This window comes from Hyalella azteca, unplaced genomic scaffold (assembly GCF_000764305.2).
Source record: "Hyalella azteca isolate HAZT.00-mixed unplaced genomic scaffold, Hazt_2.0.2 contig16409, whole genome shotgun sequence".
NCBI lineage: Eukaryota > Metazoa > Arthropoda > Malacostraca > Amphipoda > Hyalellidae > Hyalella > Hyalella azteca.
The window spans coordinates 34,485-54,749 of NW_025946233.1; the positions used below are offsets into that span (position 1 = coordinate 34,485).

Sequence of the window (20,265 nt, forward strand, 5' to 3'; positions counted from 1 at the left end):
TTTATATGCGATGATATTTTCTTGTGTTGTCCTTTACTGTTAATTCTAACTTGTATTTCATTGGGATTATGCCCGATGTTGCGATTTTTTATATGTTTCTCAGTTTCATTATTTTCTGTATATTAATTCATGAATTTTCATTTTTGTCTATGCCTCATATTTGCAATTTGAAATTTCAATCCTGAAATTCGAAATTTCAGTAATCGCTTGTTCATTCGGCAATTAATTAAAATATTTATTTTCAGGTACTAAAGAATTGAAATTTTAATTTTAATTTTTTTAGGCGAAACCAATAATTCCAATCTTGCACATAGAGGGCGACACAACTTTAACATTAACTAATACTAGGCAGTGAATGCAAATGGGGCAATGACTTGATTCATACAAACAAAATCCAAGAAATTTCGATGGAGTCAAGACGAGAAGGATCGAATAATCCTTCAGCCTATAGTGATGACACCGCAGGGCTGCAGGGCGACGTTTCACGACACGCTGCTATGGACCTCCCCCAGCAGCAGCAAGCCAAGCTCCTGGAAGAACAGGAAGAGAGAGAGGTGCGTCGGTGGGTATCCTTAATCTATTTTACGCATTGCTTAAATTTTGGTGATAACACATTATAATTTTCCTATTAAATTTTAGGTTTCTTCAAATTAATGAATGTTTTTAAATGTTGCTTATTGACTGTGACTTGTGTCATCGAACAGTTATGGTGCGCCATCTGCCTGTCAGTTCTGCGCCAGCCTCGCCAGCTGCCGTGCAAACACGCCTTCTGCCTTCACTGCCTCGAGAAGATGCTGCCTAAACGAGGGTTAGTGCCTGTAAAGCAAGCGTGGGTTAGTGCTTGTATATCAAACGTTGGTTAGTGCCTGTACATCAAACGTGGGTTAGTGTCTGTACATCAAACGTTGGTTAGTGCCGGTACATCAAACGTTAGTTAGTGCCTGTACATCAAACGCGGGTTAGTATTAAAATCACTTGCTTGTTTATATCGCAAATTTATCAGGAATTTAAAAGCAAAATAATAGCCAAAAAGTTCACCATTTCTTATAAGAGAAAACGTTTCGGAGTCCAGCTCCATCGTCAGCTCAAAACCTAGAACACAGGTACAAACATTATTAGTAACCTAAAATTCATTTTCAAACAATTCACCTCAACTTGAGGGCATTAGAACTAAAATCTAAAGAAGCCTTGGCCCCTTTTCAGAAAAATGCACAGTTTTTTCTAAAACAATGCAACGTGGGTTAGTGCCTGTACATCAAGCTGTTAGTTCCTGCATTTTATTCATCGGTTAGTACAAGACATTCATCACTTGAATTTCATATCTCGTAACACATAAATTTCATGATGTTGGAAGTAAGTGATACATGATTGCTCCTGCTGTTAATTTCTTAAACATATGTACTGGTGCATACTTAAATATACCATTTTGATAACTTTTTTTTCTACTTCCGCCTCAATAAATTATGATAAATCGTTGTAAATCTTAGTATTTTCCAAAGATAATACTTTTGTGTAGAAGATAATACGTGGAGATGCTCATGCCGCGGATGTCAAATACTCGGCAATGTTTCATATGGATCGTAAATCAACGTCTTGTTATCATTAACTATCCGAATGGTTAATAATATTCAACCATCATCTTGAAACCATTTGACTAATTTCTAGACCACAGTTTTCTATATGACAGCAAAACACGTGTGTTTGCGTATCATGGCATCAATTATATATCATATGCTCATCAGTAATTTGGAGGCGTTGTTTTTTCATGCTGTACAATGATCATTCACATATCATAAATAATATTTATAAATATCTTTTGTGTGGTATATGTATATTTACGCAATATACGTGCATATACTTCAAAATATATTCAAATATCAGTATTGAAGTATATCGTTCATATATGAAAGTGACATTGTAGCCATGTGAATTTTTTTGTGAAGCCATGTGAAGTTTTTGTTTATATGTTATGTTGCAGAAATAAATGATTTTAAGGTGCAATATGTACTTAAACGGTATGGATATTATGGTAGAATTACAATTTTCCTAGGATAAACTTTGAAATTTTGCAATTAATGATTTTTAACGAGTATATGGACCTATAATGAAATGACAGAAATAACGACACTTCTTAGAGTACTCCGAAATATTAATATGGGAATATATAGGTATAGGTGAATGTATAAATCGTTAAAATTAAAGTTGATCGCGTATTGAGTTAAATGGTCAAAATTAATTTACAAATAATAAATTCGAGAAAATTATGACTATTGGTTTCAGTTCATATTTCTGAAACAACTTGGAGTAAATACCAGTGAGCAGGGCATTACATAATGTTAAATAAAAAATAGGTTACCTATTCCTAGCCGGTGTGAAAATTTAAATTTTGATCATGGCGACGAAATGATATGCTGACTATCTTGTATTTCATTTTTGACTATCCTGTTATTATATTATATATATTAAATTTTATTTTAAAGATGTAAAAGAATGCAGGAGATTCTGTACTTTGTTGTATTGACTCACTTCACTGTTAGGATAAATATTGACGGTTCCAATGTAGTTATTAAATAAACTGTCTTTAAGCCTGGCAGTGCATTGGTACAACTGTAGTCCTGTGAACGGTAGAGCAGCTCTGTCTGCTAGAACATTAAAGTACATTCAGAGGGCACCTGCATGTAACGCGGGAGGCAGATGAGTTGCAAAGTGTTTTATTGCACTTAATTTATGCATTGTTGATAAAGAGGACAGTTAAATCTTGTGGAATTCCCGAATAATATTCTTGCGAATCTCCTGCGTGTTGATTCTGACAATTGCCTGCTTAACAAGCTTCAGGGAGGATAGATTATTTTATTGAAGACTTAATATTCTTCTCTTTTATTAACTAAGATTTATTTTCGAATCGTCTTGGCAATGTTTGATGTTGTACTTTTCTACAATCTTTCCAAAAATCGAATTCACGGTATGATTTACGTGGATAAATTCGATATCTTGGGTCGTACGTACTTGCCTGTTCAGATAGTATCGAAATGGATAGCATGTGGGAGTATCATAACAATCATGACGATCGCGCGTGCCTCTGTAAAGGACGACCGCAATATTGACGACTCTTCTTCTCCTGGCAATTCACGACAATTGGAGATCCAGAGTAGGCTCTATAAATCCAAAAATATGAACAGTCTTATAGAGAACGTGGAAATTTGGAACATTTAGGTTCATGTGTACTGAATAAAATGCGTTAATTTTGACTAGAAACCTCCCAATATATCGGTGATAAATATTGTTTTCTTGTATAAGTTCATGATAAAAATAACTCAATTGTGGACCGTCTTTTCAACATTATTGGGCTTCAAATGGTTAACCATTTGCATCGTACTGGTGCTTTTCTCTTGCAATATTAAGGATGAAATTTTATAGTCTTATTCTATTCATCGGAATTATTTGCTATCATTCTCGGAACTAATTGTATGCAAAATTTAGGGACGAATTTTCCTCTATAAAGTTAGTTCACCATAAATTCCAATTGATTTTATGGGATGAAAAACATTAAAATTCTGTATACCTTTTTTTGAAATTACGAAGCAAAATCTCAGGTTGAAAAAAAAACACAAGGCATTCAGAATTCTCCGCGAGCTTCTGCAAAACGTCATAATATATTTACTGGTGACATAAAGAATATGAAAATGTCCTAACGAAACCACGACCAAAATCAAGGACATCGCACAAAGAAGATCATGTACACCAGCAGCTCACCTGTTCACGTCCCTCCCCTTGCCTTTCGACCTCTCTAAGGCCATTTATTAACATGTACAGATTGCCCTCAGGTTCACTGGGCTCTGCATGTGATGAATCTTGGTGCTCGTGGACTGTGATCGTGACAGATTATTGAATTCAAATTCTTTTTCAAAGTTTCTTTTTCGTCAACTTGAGTATGTAAAAATCTGAAATTTTAGATTTCTGTAATACAATCGTTATTTCCTAAAACCTCTATGTACTTTAAATTGCCACTGTTTGAACGAGAACACAAGCATACGAACTGACATATTATACAAATATTTTGTATCGTTTTTACACAACAAATGTTTGCTGAGCGATGGTGAGATGCTGAGATATATTTTATGATGTAATACAGTAATAAATGCTTACAGGGCTGTGGTGCGATGCCCCAGTTGCCGGAGGTGTGCCGCCGTACCGAGCGAGGGACCCTGCGGGCTTGCGGTTGACCCCGCCCTGCTGGCCCGCGTCGCTGAGGTCAGGGAGAGGAGGCGGCAGAAGGCGAGGCAGAAGAAAAGCAAGGTAGTTAAATTGCCATTTTTGTAATTGAATTTTGAGGAGGGGTTTTTAATTGAACCAATCTGTTTATTTTTGTGGTTTATTCAACTAAGTGCATTGCTGCATTCCTACTACGGATGAAAGTTTTAGAATATGGTGAAATATTGAACGCGTGTAATAATATAAATGTGTCGGAGTAACGGTCCTTTTTCAAATGCTTTTCGTGATAAGTTTTACTGCTCTTCCATTGTCCAGACAGTGATTTTTGTCTTTTTTCTTCTATGATCTGCTTAATTTTATTTTTTCATCCATTTCTTGCTGCAGAAATGAAATTTTTCATTAATTTCTTCTCTTTTTTATTTTTTTTTGCTGCAGACGTGCAGCAGCTGCGCAGAGGTGCAGCTGTGCCTGCAGTGTCCGCACTGCGGTGCACAGCTCTGCCGCGGCTGCACAGCAAGGCATTCCGAAGCACTGCAGCAGCAAGTTCGCAGCATCACTAAAACGCTGGAAAAATTCAAGGTGTGAAACCATAAGTTTATTAATTACCAAGAGAGCTGATAAAAAAAGGAAAAAAGCTTATATGTGTAGTAATTCACTCATATCATACAGTAAGTTTTCGTGCATAGAAATAAAATGAGCATAACAAATCACAATATCAATAACTGTATTACGAGATGATGATTGATTATGTTGGAGTTCGATTTTGTTTGCGTCAGTCGATTGCATTCTAAATACGATCGACTTTTATCTGACACCTCTTTACATCAGTATTTGTAATTATATATTGTGTAATAAGTTGCAATGACCACATTCGAAGGGATGCAAATCTTAATGATGACCGTTAGTTAACGTGTATCAGATAATATTGACCCTATAATGATGTGTAGGGCTCGCTATTGACCGTAAGTGGACGTGCAGCTCGTAGTACGTTAATATATTATAAGAAATATTGACTGTCAGTTAATATTTCTTAACGAGTACTCCGTAGTGAGTGAACTTTACAGCCGCGCTGCTCAATTGACATCCAGGCCGTGATTGTGACTGTCAATCGCCGCGTACACCGCGATAACAATCAGTTGACGTGCCCAGATAACAATCAGTTGACGTGCCCAGATAATAATCAGTTGACGTGCCCAGATAACAATCAGTTGACGTGCCCAGATAACAATCAGTTGACGTGCCCAGATAACAATCAGTTGACGAGTACAAATAACAATCAGTTGACGTGTAAAAATAACTGTCAGTTGACGTGTAAAAATAACTGTCAGTTGACGTGTACAGATAACAATCAGTTGACGTGCACAAATAACGGTCAGTTGACGTGTACAGATAACAATCAGCTGACGTGTACAGATAACAATCAGTCGACGTGTACAGATAACAATCAGTTGACGTGTACAGATAACAATCAGTTGACGTATACAGATAACAATCAGTTGACGTGCACAGATAACAATCAGTTGACGTGCACAGATAACAATCAGTTGACATGTACAGATAACAATCAGTTGACGTGTAAAGATAACAATCAGCTGACGTATACAGATAACAATCAGTCGACGTGTACAGATAACAATCAGTTGACGTGTACAGATAACAATCAGTTGGCGTGTACAGATAACAATCAGTTGACGTGCACAGATAACAATCAGTTGACGTGTACAGATAACAATCAGTTGACGTGTAGAGATAACAATCAGTTGACGTGTACAGATGAAACTGCAGCAAGAGAATCAGGGTGACAGGACGAGGGGTCGCGTCAAGGGTCACCAGTCGCTGGCAGGAGACGAAGAGGAGATGCGGAGGTGCCGTGGCACGAAGAGGGTTCTTATGACCCTCAAGCGAGCCCTCGCCTCCTCCAAGACTATGGCTGAAGAACCTCCTGCTAACCTCCCTGCTTATGACGTTCCAGCCGGCATGTCTGCAGGGTTTAAGCAGGTGAGGACATATGCGTTGTCTTTTCAAATAAAAGTTTTTCGTAAAATTTCAGCGAAAATTCCAAGTAGTTTTGTTATATTAAATATTTTTTGATCAAGTTAGTTTACTTGAAATTTTGATGTTCTGGTAAAGTTCTCTATTAATAACAATGTTGATGGTTTTGCTGCAGCTACACAGCCTGAATCTTCAGCTGATGTTCCTCTTGAAGCTGACGAGTACGTTGGAGTCTCACCTCATGAGCTGCAACGTCGTGGATATACAGCGAACTAAGGCCAGACAAAGCGCAGGCCTTGAAATTGACGATAAGGCTGATGAAAATATGAGGGTGAGGGAAGAGTTTCTGATTGATCTAAGATCTGATGAACATCGCTCTGAAGACAGTCGAAGATCCCTACAGCGTGACCATAAGTCGTTAATATCAGGATTCCAAAACTTGCGCTTGGAAAATGAGCCAGTTTTTGAAAGAAGTAGTCGATCTACTCCTCGCTATAACGATAATATAAACAAAAGGAAATCACGCAACAGAGCAAGGCATGTCAGTTATAGCCTTACACGTTTCTCTCAAGATAGTGAGTTGGCCAGTCCTCTCCGTTCGCATGATGGCTTACGGACTTACGGGAATCGGGCGAACAGCGACGAACTGCAACGATCGAGATCTTATTCGAGGTGTGGAAGTCCGAGTGAATCTTCAAGATCCCGTTCCCGGACAAGAGAGGAAAATTCCGGAATTTTTTCGGGTGATGAAGATGATGACAAATCTTTTGCTTCAAGCCATCAAATATCAAGCGAGCAGAGTCTGGGATGTAAACTAGGAATAAATCTACCGTTTTCAACCGTCGCCATCTCTGACCCCCTACAGATGCTCGAAGACCAAAGTCTCTTGTACAGGTATGTATTTATTCCCATACCATTAGTTGGGCATGCTTGACATTTCTCAAGGCTTAATCTCAGTGCAAATTAGTTCAGGAAAAGTCAAGTTATTGTAAAGAACAAGATATCACAATTCATTTTGTAACTACTAACTTGTCTTAACTACGCGGCAGTCATTAAATACCGATTTTTGTTCACAATATTTGGAAAGCTCGTTTGCCGCGCAGATGTAAATCGTCGCGCAGCCTGCAGCGACTGAAGCATCGCAGTCTCATCCGTCGTCCCACGGACGTCTCGTGGTGCCCCTGGAACAACACCGTCTACATCACAGTGTCCCAGATCGCCAAGTTCGTAGTCTAAACCTTAGAAAAAAGATTTCCATGTAAAAGCTAGGGTGACTGAATTAACCACGTAAGATTGTTATCTGATTATCCGCACTACTGCGCGGGATAGTTACTGTTGTAAGGCCTAGCCAGTCAAGTTAGAGCACTTTGTCTCTGATGTCCCTGCTGGCTGACTGAGCTATTATAGGCTGCAGTACGCTAGTCTCAGGTGAGTGAGTGCATTTGGAATAGTCTTCTTTTTTAGTATATATGTGTATTATTGTATTATGTTTTATTGTATTATCTTCCGTCCCGTTAATTTCTACGAGTATTTATTGTGACATTTGTTTATCTTAGCAGGACAGAGCTAATTCCCTCTCCTTTATGAAGTTCTTTAGATTTTGTCACGTGAACGATTTAAAGCTTTGAGTTTTCCTGATTAAATATGAAGGATTTTAACGAACTATGAGTGCAGCTGACATAATTAAAAACGGTAATTAAAATTGCAGAATATTTTACCCTATACGTCTTCTTGTGTATGAAAATTCTGATGATGTGATGGCGTGCAGAGTGGTGATGGTGAGTTGCGCTAGCGCCGGGCTGGGGTCCACTCTCCTCGGCGTCCACGGCTATGGTGAGGTTTCAGGCTAACATTCAAGACAATAGGCTTTCTGGTGCGATATTTTGCAAGCGAAGTCATCTATCAATTAGCTATAGTTTTCATCTTGATCAGCAAATAAGCTATAGATTAATGTCATCAGCGGTCACTTCCCGAGAGAAGTTTAAAACGAATGCTTAAATATTTAACGTCTGCCGGCTGAGCCGGAACGTCGAATTTCTTTAAAATAATTTTATCTCTAAAATAGGTCTAGGTTAACATAGTTGGGGAACTACAGAATTACAATTCCTTTAATCTTTCATCGATCGAGGACTCGATATTGTATCTTCGATGCAGGCTTTCAAACTGACACCAACTCCACCGCTCCAGATCCTGGCCCACAGGAGGACCGCATCCCAACGCTGCTGACGGAGGGGCGCGAGAGCCGCCCCCGTGCCTGGGGGGAACGTGGGGACGAGCCTGGACACTTGCTCTTCCCCAGCGCGATCGCCTGCAGCCCTCTTGTCAAGGAGCTTTATGTGCTAGGTGAGCTTTATTTAATTATCATAACTTCCAAAGATCTAACAACTACCGCGCAGTTCAGATAAAGGAAATATTCAAGCCATTCAATTCTTACAACAAGTGTTTGCTCATTCATGAATGAGTGTTTGTCATGAGATTGTAGGTAAAAAAAATGTAGTACTAAGGGAATACTAATCGTTCAAAATTCATAGTGTTCTGACTCACATATGAGTTTGAAAAATAATTATAAATAGCTTGAAAAATCGAGGAATTACATTGTAGTTCGGTTTGGGTCAAAATGCAATTGTACGTCGATCTGACCATATATGGTGTAGTAACATCTTGTTAATTGGCGCTTTATTCCTCGATGTATTGATTCATACAAATTGTGAATAGTTTCAAAAAATTAGTAGCCAGTTGTTTACTAAAATTTCATTCATGACTTTATGAAATGGTGGTGGAAATCAATCGATTTTGATGCTTCTTTAGCTGTTTCAATTTGCATGCGGCCGGAGTACAGGAATGGAGTGAACGATGACTTGCCGGAGAAAATTAAATTTTTTCATTGACCATTTCTAAAGGTTTCTTCGCCACTCCTTGAGCTATAATTGCCTTCAAGACTTTGGAATCCAGTTAGTTTTGCTCCCACGAATAGTTTTTGGAAATAATGGGGACTTCGTTTTATAAGTGATTTCAAGATTCGCGCTTTTGCAATACTTTCAATAAATTTTCAATAACTTTACAGTCCAACGGTCTCGTCACACAGCGTTTCGAATTAGACTGGCCAGATATGCAATTTGCTGAAGGCATTTTCCATGAATATCTTTGAATAAAAATCATCGCTTACGAAAAATAAGCCAATAATTCCCGCTGTTTGTGTTGCACCAGCGGCTGCCATAGGTGCACCAAAATAGATCAGCTTCACATGTCAAAGAGATCAGCTATACATAAAAAGTTGCAACAATTAGTTTGAAAACATCTTAAAAATGTAATAATTTCACAACAAAATCCCAAATAACAATAATGATTACACACAGTCCAAGTTAATTTATTAGTTCAGTCGATGGCTCGCCTGCACTTAACACCTGATAAATTAACAGTACTAGATCTTGAGGGCTTCTGGCGAGATTAGATTTGTGGGCCGTCACATCGCTGTCCGAAATGCTAATCTAAATGCTGAGGAAGCAGCTGGACCTCCTCAAAGTACCGCCTCCAGACCCTATCAATCAGACAGACCATCTGACGAGCTTCATTGCAATCGTCGTTTAGTCTCTGTGAACTGGAGCGAAGACTGTATCCGTAATCTACTTTGTGTGCTCTCAGAGCTAACAGAGTCGCTAGAATCTCCCCGCCAAGTATTTTTGTGTGCAGAAAGTCTTCAAACGACCTGTAGCCTTAAATTTCATTTTTGCTGTTAAGTGATGAATGGAGTAGGGATTAAGTTGGGAATGCCTTGAGTTGAGATGAAATGCTGCACTTGCATGTGTTGATCAAGTAATGCAAGTGTTCTCGTTATAACTTGCGTGACAAATTGCATTATTATACATATATCATCGAGTTTTTGCATATTTGGAATTTAAGTTCAAATTTGCGCAGTGTCGAGCGAAATGTCAGATTTGGAAAATGTAACTAGATATAAAATACTTAAAAAAAACTTTTTAAAAAACCACGTTTTTCTTGTGGACTAAAAAGTAGAAAATAAATTGTGGCTCGCCCCAAAAAACGTGACGGACAGACAGACGGACGGACGGACATCGCGAGCACAATAGTGAATTTTTTCCATAAATGAGAAAATGCGCTAAAAACAGATCTGGGTGAAAAAACCATCGCTGGGAGTCATGTGCTGCACGTGTTGTGTACAAATCGCCAAACAAACGTTCGAACGTTTGACTTCGACTTCGGACTGCCGCCCTCTCTATCGCCCCCCTATCGCCCCCCTATCATCTTCTTCTTCCTTACCGCCCCCCAAAATCTTTCCATCGCCCCTAGGGGGGCGATATCGCCCACTTTGGGAACCACTGCTCTAGAGCAATCAGAAGTGGACTAATTTTCGTTGTCAATGTTAACAACAAACAAACAAACAAACAAACAAACAAACAAACAAACAAACCAACAAACAAACAAACGCGAAGCTAAGCTAAGAAAAACGTGTTAATAAAAAGGAAGATTGTCGTCAAGCTTTCCTTCCTTGAATTTTGAAGGCATTTATACGTTTATTTTGCGTACGTTGGCAACCTCCATTGCAGTTTACTGAAAGACACTTTGTTTTTATAGTCTTCAAGTAAAATATCACAAAGGATTTTATTAAATATTTGTTTTAATAGATAAACGGCGGTGCCGCGTGGTTGTGTTCTCCCTACAAGGCCACTTCCTACGGGAGTTCGGGTCTCGCGGGCACGGCTCGAACTCCTTCAGCAGCGCCGAGGCTCTCGCCGCGGACCACGCAGGCCTCCTCTATATCGCTGACACCTGCAACGACAGAATACTGGTGACTTATCATTAATAAGAGTTGCCTTTTTAAAAAGCTTAGAAAGTTTTCTTCAACCAATTCGGTAATCTTCATGAATGATGAATTATGTTAATCCAAATATATTTCTGTCGGACCGAGATTCGATACGTGAAAATTTTTACCGCATTTGTTTCTTGTATTTTGTGTGTGTAATCGCTTACAGTATTACACAGAGCTGGATTTTTGCTTTGATTGATTATGTAATAGAAATTAATTGCACAAACAACTTACAAAATCAAACAATTTTAGGATCATTTAGAAGAATTTTGTTCCCAGTGTGTGGCATCTTATGAATTAGTTCTCTCTGCATTATTACTGTTCTATTTGCGCTGCACTTCACTCAATTTATATCCGATAACGAACGCATAAACGTTATCTGTTCAGGTCCTGGACAGACATGGCGCTGCGGTGCGCCAGATTGGCAGCGCTGAGCTCCGCATGCCCGCTGGTGTGGCCGTGAGCGGCAACAAACTCCTTGTCGCCGACACCGCCAACCACAAGTGTCGGGTGAGTGACGTGCCCGCCGACTGCATCGGTGACTGCCTGAACAAGTGTCGGGTGAGTGACGTGCCCGCCGACTGCATCGGTGACTGCCTGCACAAGTGTCGGGTGAGTGACGTGCCCGACGACTGCATCGGTGACTGCCTGCACAAGTGTCGGGTGAGTGACGTGCCCGCCGACTGAATCGGTGACTGCCTGCACATGTGTCGGGTGAGTGACGTGCAAGCCGACTGAATCGGTGACTGCCTGCACATGTGTCGGGGGAGTGACGTGCAAGCCGACTGAATCGGTGTCTGCCTGCACATGTGTCGGGTGAGTGACGTGCAAGCCGACTGAATCGGCGACTGCCTGCACATGTGTCGGGTGAGTGACGTGCAAGCCGACTGAATCGGTGACTGCCTGCACATGTGTTGGGAGAGTGACGTGCCCGACGACTGAATCGGCGACTGCCTGCACATGTGTTGGGAGAGTGACGTGCCCGACGACTGAATCGGTGACTGCCTGCACAAGTGTCGGGTGAGTGACGAAACCTTTAATTTAATCGCTGACAACTCAAGTGGAAAAGTCGGTAGAGGAGCATACAGGTATATTGGAGAGCATCACGGCAACATCAAATAGCAATCCCTTTGCTCCATGTATTGCTTAGCTTTCGTATCGTGCAAGCGTAAATGTAATTATTTTTAAAGTGATGATTTCCAGTGATGGTCATTCAATCACTAGATTCTCTGATCATTTAATATCACCACAATGAATTCATTAACATATTTATAAGTTATTCTCTAGACGTATAACAACATGAATGAACTAACTTGCACTCATTAATTTCTATTATCATTCATCTCAACAAGCAAAGTCTGACGTTGAACAAGAAGTAACACAATTAAAAGTAACTTGTACAAGTACTGCAGCCTAAGTCCTCTTAACTTGATACCACCTCGCACGTAATTCCTGAGGTTCTGATGATCAAGATAAATGCTTTTATGAAAAATTCGCATTCCTTTCACCGCATTCATATCAAACAATTAGGAAAAACTACATGAATTTTTATTGTAGTCTAAATTTGAATAGTCAGGCAAATTCGACGTCATTTTAACGAGTTTAAAATGTTCCAAAAACAAACCTTGACTTCTAATTTTCCAGTTCTATTCTACTTTTCCAGTCATGGAATAAGTAATTCAAGAGTACATTTTTCCTGCAATTTTCGTTAGTAATAGAATTATTTGATGATACTCTTTTATAATCATTACACTTTCGGTGCGAAAGTAGGCAATGCACCAAGATTTTTCGTGCCACGGGCCAAAGCTGGGCACTTATACCAGGCAATCATCTGCATTTTGGCATGAACCCTCATCCCGCAAGCAGGCTGCAGCGATCCCTTTTGTGAGTGCAATGCTATTGTATAGTCCTGGTAATGGGGCAAAAAATAGCATCATGCCTTGATAATCGCGCTCATTTTGTGATGAGAAAAGCCTTTTGGTGCGGCGAGCTTTGGCACTGAACTGCGTCTTGGAAAATCGTATTGTGGCCGACGGCTCAATTCAATTATAATGAATGGAAATCCCAACGAGTAAAAATTCTGTAGGAATTTTGGGCGGAAATATTGTATTGAAATTCAAATTGTGATTGGAAGTCTCATTGATGACGAAAGAATTGATAGAATGGCCATAATTAGCGATGTTCATTACCCTATTTACGTCGGTAGAGGGCCGCTGTTATAATCTTTGATTTCTCATCATGTACACGCACTCTAACGACAAAAAAATCAGTATTAACTCTAAGGAAGGATTAAATTGCTCATAATTATCAAACAGGACGACATAAAAATCGAATTCTAAGGGCAGGATATCAGATAGTTAGTGTTGGGGTCGCACCTGTGGCATGCACCTGGTGACGGATCCCTCATTAAAAATTGGAAACACAATTTGCTCTAAGTAATAATACATAATTGCAAACTGTGTATTTTAGGAAACAGAAATAAGACTTTTCACTCACCTAGTTAGGAATTGTTGTGATGAATATAAGAAGACAATCGGCTCATTTTGATCACTAAAATCAGCTTAAAAAAGAGACTGTTGATAATTTGCAGTGTTCATTGTGATGCAGAATTCATTGTGATGCATTGTTCAGTGTGATGTCATTTCACAATCATGTTCACGAAGTTGATAGCTAGCAGTGTCAGTGTATGACTAGCAGTATCATGAGAATGACAAGCAGTGTCAGTGCATGTATAACTGGCAGTGTCATGTGAATAAGACGCAAACCTCGGGTTCCTTTTATTTTTCATTGATACACAGCGTTCCACAGCGTGAGAGGAAATGCATACTTTCATGCATCGCACTAATTTAGGCCGGGAGTCAATTATCTTCAAGATCAATTATCTTCAAGAATCCCGTTCTATTCAAACACTGATACGCGCTTTCGACCTGTTTGTTAGGAAACAAGTTGCGTAGATGACACTTCTTTTAATTATAGAACCTACAGCAACAAATGTGGCAAGCTCATGACTTGCGAACGAGTTCATCGTGTTATTGGCATGGGCATTATTCAGTGTATACAAATGGGCGCTGACAATGTTTAGTGTAAAGAAATGTGTGCGGACATCATTCTATGTATGCATATAGGCCATGATAATTTTCAGTGTAAACAAATTGGCGCTGACAATGTTCAGTGTAAATAATATGCGTTTAAAAATAACTTTTTAAAGACAACACTTCTGAACAATCCAGTGTCTTAGATGTTACACATGTACAATGAATTTCTAATTTTATTTTCAAATGTTGAAAAGAAAAATTATTTTTCAAAATTTTTTAAGATATAAAAATTTTGTAAATTTTCAAAATTATTTATTCTGTCAATTGATTCATGCATTGTCTCTGACTTTGCAATTGTGCAAGATTTCAGATCAATTGGACAGGTCAAATTGTGTCATATATGGATTATAAGATTTGTAGCAGACGAAATTATTTTTTAATTTTTTTAATAATGAAAAAAAAAATTTTTTTTCAATTTATAGAATTGTTTATTCTGTCAATTGAATCATGCATTGTCTCCAACTTTACGCAAGTGTGCCAAATTTCAGATCGATTGGACAGGTAGAAGTGTGTTAAATATCGAATATAAGATTTGTAGCAGACAGACAGACAGACAGAAACAAACAAACAAGAAGTGAAGTTAAAGAGAATTCTTGTAAGAAAGTTACTGAGATTATTACTATAATCTTAAACTGAACACAAACGATTTCTTTTAGTTAACGCGATCAAACGATAGGATACTTAAATATATTATTCCCTAGAATAAATTAAAAATTGCCGGGCATATTACTATAATCTTAAACTGAACACAAGCAATTTCTGCTTGTGAATACGATCAAACGATAGGAGACTAATATATATTATACCTTAGAATATAAAAAGTTACTGAGCTTATTACTATAATCTTAAACTGAACACAAGCGATATTTTCTAGTTAACGCGATCAAGCGATAGGAGACTTAAATATATTATACCATAGAATAAATAAAAAAAATACTGGGCATATCACTATAGTCTTGAACTGAACATAAACAATTTCTGCTTATGAACACGATCAAACGATAGGAGACTTAAATATATTATACCCTAGAATGAATAAAAAATTACTGGGCATATTACTATAGCCTTCAATTAAACACAAGCAATTTTTGCTTGTGAACTCGATCAAACGTTAGGAGACAAATATATTTTACTTTAGAATCTAAAAAAAAAGTTACTGAGCTTATTTCTATAATCAACAACTGAACACAAGTGATATCTTCTAATTAACGCGATCAATCGATAGCAGACTTAAGAATTTAGACCCTAAATAGAATAAATAAAAAATTACTGGGCATATCACTATAGTCTTGAACTGAACACAAGCAATTTCTGCTTGTGAACACGAGCAAACGATAGGAGACTTAAATATATTATACCTAATAATATAAAAAGTGTTACTGAGCTTATTACTATAATCCTAAACTGAACACAAACAATATCTTCTAATAAACGCGATCAAACGATAGGAGATTTCAATATATTACTCCCTAGAATAAATAAAAAATTAGTGGGTATATTACTAAAGTCTTGAACTAAACACAAGCAATTTCTGCTTGTGAACACGATCAAACGATAAGACTTAACTATATTAAACCTTAGAATTTAAAAAAAAGTTACTGTGCTTATTACTATAATATTAAACTGAATACAAGCGATATCTTCTAGGTAACACGATCAAACGATAGGATACTTAAATATATTATACCTTAGAATAATTAAAACATTACCGGGCATATTACTATAGTCTTGAACTGAACACAAGCAATTTCTGCTTGTGAACACGATCAAACGATAGGAGACTTTATTATAGTATACCCAATAATAAATAAAAAATTACCGGGCATATTACTATAGTCTTGAACTGAACACAAGCAATTTCTGCTTGTGAACACGATCAAACGATAGGAGACTAAAATATATTATACCTTAGAATATAAAATAATATGAGTTTAAAAATTACTTTTTAAAGACAACACTTCTGAACAATCCAGTATCTTGGATGTTACACATGTACAATGAATTTCTAATTTTATTTTCAAATATTAAAAAACTATTTTTCAAAATTTTTTTATGATATAAAAATTTTGTAAATTTTCAAAATTATTTATTCTGTCAATTGATTCATGCATTGTCTCTGACTTTATGTAATTGTGAAAATTTTCAGATCAATTGGACAGGTCAAATTGTGTCATATATGGATTATAAGATTTGTAGCAGCCGAAATTATTTTTTACTTTATTTTAATAATAAAAAAATTTTAATTTATAAAATTGTTTATTCTGTAAATTGATTATTGCATTGTCTCCAACTTTACGCAAGTGTGCAAAATTTCAGATCGGTTGGACAGGTAGAAGTGTGTTAAATATCGATTATAAGATTTGTAGCAGACAGACAGACAGACAGACAGACAGACGGACAAACAAACAAGAAGTGAAGTTAAAGAGAAGTCTTGTAAAAAGGGTCTCGGACATTCTTCAATGTAAACAAATGGGCTCAGACATCTTTCACTGCAAACATATGGGTTCTGACACCTTTCAATGCATAAATATGGGCGCTGACACCTTTCAATATGAACATATGGGAGCTGGCAATCTTCAAAATAAACAAATATAACAAAATTCTCTGCAACAAAGTTTGCTGGTGTGGCAGGTTTACCACAGAACGTCGGGCAAGCTCTTGGCAACACTTGGCGGCCGCGGCAGCAACCAAGCGCAGCTCGAGTCTCCCGAATGCGTCGCCGTTGACGCATGCGGATTCTTCTTGGTTGGCGACACTGGCAACAACAGAATTCAGGTCTTCCGACCTAATGGCAACTTCGTCAGGTGAGATGGCAACAGTAGATTACCGTCTCCAAGTGAAATGGAGTCTGTAGGATTATATAAGTCAAATAATCAGAGCAGGGTGGCCCAGTTGTTACAGTTCAGCGTACCAGGATTGGGGCAGAGAGGTGCGGGTTCGAGACCGCAACAAGCTGTGAATGTTCTGCGATCTTAAAAATCAGAGACAGGCCTATGGCCCAATAAACGCTGAAACCGCTATTATTATAATTTGATCAAATGACAGTGCGGAAGACGATGCAGTGACAATGCATCGTCTTCCATGTTAAATATGCGGAAGAAAAATGTATGTTTTCATAGTTAAACGAAGATGTCCTCACTAACAATTCTGGAGAATTGGAAATATATGATTCAAAATACGAGATCGTTCAATATGCGGCAAACATACGTTCTTATGCAACACAGGTTTTTATCTTGTATTTTTTGTATGTAATTTTGTATGTATTACCACATGTTGCACACCAATGCTGTTCAACATGTGTTATCTTCCTGGTTTCTTTATAATTTCAGTATTTATAAGACGATAAATTCTGTCAGGTATCTTGGGTGCCGCAACGGCAAGGCTGGCGAGCTGAGCATGGTGACGGGGCTTGCTGTGACGCCGTCACTGGAGGTGCTGGCAGTCGACTGCTGTCAGCACCTGGTGCTGGTCTACTGACCTGCTGCTGGTCTACTGACCTGCTGCTGGTCTACTGACCTGCTGCTGGTCTACTGACCTGCTTCTGGTCTACCGACCTGCTGCTGGTCTACTGACCTGCTTCTAGCCTACCGACCTGCCCCCTACATCGTTGTAGCCGTATTTGTACTTTCTTCTAATCTCTTAACGTGAAATGTTTAAATCAGGCCAGTAAGTTGATTAATTATTCATATTTTGGTTATTGTGCATCGAGTTCTCCAATTTGCGTGTAATTCGTGAGCTCGGATGACGTTCTGATGAAAGGGAGTAAGGAAAATATTGAAAATAATATAGTTGTTTGTGAACACATAATTGCTCACTGTAAGTTAATCATTGATCAAAACTTATCCGTTTGCCGAATTCCGGTAAAGGCACAATTAATTATTGTGCAAGAAAAAATTTGTTTGTAATTCAGATGACCATTTTTTGTACCATTTAATTCTGAAAAGCAATAACAATAATTGAAATGGGTGGAATTTTTTAGGTTACATTTTCTTTTCTTAGTAGAATTCAAGGTTGCCGTTTTCACGTGACAAATTTACGTTTTTTTTTGCAATAAACAAATGTGCGATTACGGCTCGCGGGGCTTGTGGTTGCTCTGAAGGAGATTCCATTAATCATTCACCTGTCCGAAAATTACGGCAAAAAAATGATGTTTCTCGACGAATCCTGTTTTGGTCTCTTCATATCCGCCTGGCCACGAGTCCGCAGTTTTTATTTCCGACAAAACTCTGGAAAAAAGAGAAATTTCTTTTTGCGAATTCTTGGTACATAATCGTGGCGTGAGCGAGGCTCCAGCTGCAGCTGGAAAATATACGAAGGCTGGCGTGCAATCAGCTGAAAGAGACGCAATTTTATTCAATGAGTCTTTTTGCTCGTGATATGTGGTCTCAATTTCGCTTAGTTTTGATCCCTGGAGTGAGTGGCTCCGTAGATTTCAGGCATTATTTTCATCCTGAGATGAGCGTTTCGTTAATTTGTTCCATGTGAAAGTGTTCCAATGAATTGAAATAGTCACTAGCTTTTCCAATATTAATTTCATAAGCTGTTTATGCAGCTAATATATGAAACAAAAGCTTTTAACTTGAGCGATAATCACTATTTGAAGTCTCTTGAGCAATGGCTTATGATTGAAAGGATGCTAATTATATTTCTTTATATTTTAGTTCGGCATTTTGACGAGAAGTGATGTTGGAGAAATCTTCGTTTGCGAAGACAATATTATGTGCATGTTAATCGAGCTCACTGCCGCCGCATTACCCAACAGTTCCTATAATGGGCATTATCTCGCTTTATTATATATTTATAAATAATATCCAATATCATGATGATTGTGCCTTATAATATCGCAAATATTCATACTGTATTAGTGATGTATTTCAAGACAACGGCGTACTAGAAATCTTAACATGTAAATGTTTCTTTGAGCAAATTGCGCACAGAAAACTCACAAGTTTCATCCTTAATGGCACTCGTATCTATTATTAACGAGTTGAAGGAGTAAAGCCTAAAAATAACGCTTTACCGAATTGATCTTGTTCATTTGTATGCAAATTAGAACCGCCGCGTGTTGAAGGGAATAGTTCTTAAATAAATTTTTGTTTCGCTGGTGGAATAATGTAGATCTTGTTTGTGGGCGTTAAGTTGTTACAGGAATGTTCTAATTTATTGTTGAAAAACACCAAATGTCTGCGCAGATTCATCAGAGTGCAAATATCGGGTTTGAATGATTCGAATTTTTTTATTGTAGGATTTCACGAAAATGATTTTTATAATATACTTATTGTATAATTGACTGTTCAGTGGGGATTTTCTTCAAGTTCATCATTCGTGATTATATATAATTGGTATCATTATGAAGCAACTATAAAAAGAAATGATTATACGTCGTAAGAAGCCATACGAAAACGTATTTGTTTTCTCATGTCATTGCTCAAGCACTTAATTCCAATACGCAGCATTTAGATTTAAATGAAGTTCCTGTGAACAAGTTATTTGAGTCTTTATTAGAGTCAGTTACCAACGAACTTTTCAGATGGCTTCCTGTTACACTCTACTGATGTTCACTATTAAAAAAGTTCGGCAATACCTGTTCTGTTTTATTGTTTCTATACCACGGCCGCTGCAGGCGTCAGCTGAAACGACGGCCGCTCAAACCTACAATCCGGAACGGCGATTGCGTGCCTTCGGGAACTCCGGGAAAAGGTTGTTCTGTGCGATGGTGAAATATATTGCACCATGCACCATGATGATGGTCAAAAAGGTTGCACTGAGCCCCTAGGTGATTGTAGAAAGATTACTCCGTGCACTATGGCGATGGCAGATGGATTGCACTAGGCGCCATGATGATCGTAGAAATGATTGCATTGTGCAACATGGTGATGGTGAAAAAAGTTTCACTGTGCACCATGATGGTGGTCTTGAAAGTTGCACTGTGTACCATGGTGATAGAAGATTGCACTGGGAATCAAGGTAACGGTGATAATTCAATTGGGCAACGCGGTGATGGCCAAAAAGGTCGCTTTGTGCACCATGGTAATGGTGAAGAAGTACTTTAAAATAAATTATATTAGCGTCCACTTAGTTACTTGTCACGCTCCTGCCTTTTCCTAGGGCTGTTCTCAATAGACCTTGAGATGTCATTTT

General features: G+C 38.2%; 1 protein-coding gene across 1 annotated transcript; it reads left to right on the forward strand.

Moving 5' to 3' along the window:
• Positions 1-269: 269 nt before the first annotated feature.
• On the forward strand, positions 270-19,709 carry LOC108668604. Its single transcript, XM_018155845.2, has 13 exons — positions 270-554; positions 705-808; positions 4,149-4,296; positions 4,648-4,791; positions 5,986-6,210; positions 6,380-7,098; positions 7,308-7,427; positions 7,973-8,037; positions 8,392-8,547; positions 10,848-11,011; positions 11,417-11,539; positions 16,756-16,928; positions 17,481-19,709. The coding sequence occupies exons 1-13, from the start codon at positions 408-410 to the stop codon at positions 17,599-17,601; spliced, it is 2,409 nt and encodes an 802-aa protein (XP_018011334.1). The 5' UTR covers positions 270-407; the 3' UTR covers positions 17,602-19,709.
• Positions 19,710-20,265: the final 556 nt, after the last annotated feature.